This window comes from Propithecus coquereli, unplaced genomic scaffold, assembly GCF_000956105.1.
Source record: "Propithecus coquereli isolate 6110/MARCELLA unplaced genomic scaffold, Pcoq_1.0 Scaffold12, whole genome shotgun sequence".
Lineage (NCBI taxonomy): Eukaryota > Metazoa > Chordata > Mammalia > Primates > Indriidae > Propithecus > Propithecus coquereli.
The window spans coordinates 15,040,745-15,043,002 of NW_012136080.1; the positions used below are offsets into that span (position 1 = coordinate 15,040,745).

At 33.6% G+C, this 2,258-nt stretch overlaps 1 protein-coding gene across 1 annotated transcript in view; it reads right to left on the reverse strand.

The window, feature by feature from the left end:
* PIK3CB (phosphatidylinositol-4,5-bisphosphate 3-kinase, catalytic subunit beta) overlaps window positions 1-2,258 on the reverse strand; it is a 114,139-nt gene that overhangs the window by 104,118 nt on the left and 7,763 nt on the right. The window contains exon 2 of the mRNA XM_012664529.1: window positions 1,708-1,933. Coding sequence (XP_012519983.1) covers window positions 1,708-1,933 — 226 coding nt within the window. The remainder of the gene's footprint in view (window positions 1-1,707; window positions 1,934-2,258) is intronic.

Here is a 2,258-nt window from a genome sequence, read left to right on the forward strand (position 1 = left end):
CAATTTGAATTTTAAATAAACAAAGAATATTTTAAAAACATAAGCATAGCATATCCCATGTAATATTTGGCTCTCCTTTATTTTCATTTGCTAAATCTGGCAAGCGTAGGTAGGTAGAGGTAATGGAGGCTAATGAATCATGTCTTGGAAATCAAGACCAGAAGAAACAGTAATAATTGAAGTTTTGGAAAAGTGGTAAATCTCAAAGAGATACCAATGCCCTAAAGAAACTTGGCTCACTCTGTGGTACTTTTTGGATTATCAAATAATTTAGCTTTCCTAAATAATCAATGTAGTTCTGGTCTGCTTCCTTCCAACAGCATAAAAATATACAAAAACTATGCATTATCTCCATAAAATAAAAAACAAATGAACAAAGAAAAGTTCTTGAAATACATACAATGTATCTGAAAGAAACACATCGAAATGTTATCAGTGGATATACTTGGCTTAGATGATAAAACTAAGTGATTTTTTACTCTTTCTACTCTTCCATACAGTCTTCAATTTTTTATGGGCATGAAACAAAGGAAAAATTTTTAGTAATGGATGCATACATATTAAACACACATACACAACAAAAAAAAAACTTTTTCTAATGGATAAAAAAATTCCATAAAAATCTTTGAAACTCAAGGAATGCTTTCTAATGAGGTCATTAATACATAAGAAAAATTTTGTATGATTTATAATTATTAACTTGTTTAATGGGAAAAAATTATTGTCAAAAATAAACTAGCTATCCTCTGAAGTAATCAAACATTTTTAAATGTCAAAGTGTCACATTTAATAAACCAACCAGGTTCTATTCAAATGTACTCAAAGGGAATAGTCCCACGGCATAATCATGAGCTAGCCTGAACTATATGTCAAGATCAAAGAACACATCTTAGAGGGAGCAGTACTATTTTATCCTATAAAACTGAATCTGATCAGTACAGGTAACCAATCCAGACCCAAAGTCTTCCAGTGGATTTTCTGGTTTTATATTTAATCTTCAAAGTCCCCTCCTCAATGACCTCTTGTAATTCCTAATTCAAGTCAGTACCTTCTCTAAAGCCCCGAGACTCCTAAGATTTCTATAGAAAGACAGACTCCTCCATGTTCTTGATTTTGTTTCAATTCTCCCTGGAATTAATTTGCAAAAATTAACTGCAAGAATTATAGACATTACATAACTTGACTCTCTATTAATTTAACTTCCACTTAAAGAAAATTTCACTTAAAGAGTAAAATTTGTCAATAATATGAATTATTTACGGAAACGTCAATTAGCTTAGAGTCTTGGCTGGCATAAAGAGTTGTACATAAAATATGTTCATACTATAGAGGCAGTTCATAAGAAACTGAGGATATGTTTCTTAGTAAAGGGGCTCTCAAACTATCTGAGGTAAAGGAAAGCTTTTTTCTTTCCAATCTATCAAAGACCAATACTTCTATAAAATAAAAATAAATCATTAGAAAAGAAAAAGACATCCAAGACATAAGCCCTTGGATCCTGTGGCAATATTACATTGCTAGAGGAGTTTCTAAACATTTATTCTTGATTTCTATACTTACCTTATCCCAAACCGGCAAGAATTTACAGACCAGCATTGGTCCGTGGACCACACTTTGAAAAACGATGCCTTAGAATATACTTGATACATGTTTATACATAAAACAATAGGCATATTAAGAATTCATACTAAGAATTTTTTAAATTACCTTTTCCTATAAGGACTCCAATTTTTGAGTCTAATTTTTCTCCTGGGTCACAGCTTCTTGTCACTAATTTGAGAACTGGAAGAAAAGGTCTGACATCACAGAGTCTTCGTGTTTCATCTTCAAGCTCCTCATATACAGCAGTTTGATTCACACATGCAAACATGTAAGAGTCAATTTCCATAAGGAGGTTAAACATTGGGTAATTGTGAACTTGCTTCCATAACATCTGCAGGAAAAAAATAATAAGACATTTTCTGGAATGGAAACACTAGCTCAAGTATACAAAGACATATGTACAAGGATGCTAACTGCAGCACTATTTGTAAAACTCTAAAACTATGCTGTGTGCAGTGTCTCATGCCTGTAATCCTAGCACTCTGGGAGGCCAAGGCAGGAAGATCACTGAGGTCAAGAGTTCGAGACCACCCTGAGCAAGAGGAAGATCCCATCTCTACTAAAAGCAGAAAAACTTAGCCAGGTATGGTGATGCATGCATGTAGTTCAAGCTACTCGGGAGGCTGAGGTAGGAGGATCACTTGAGCCCAGGAGTT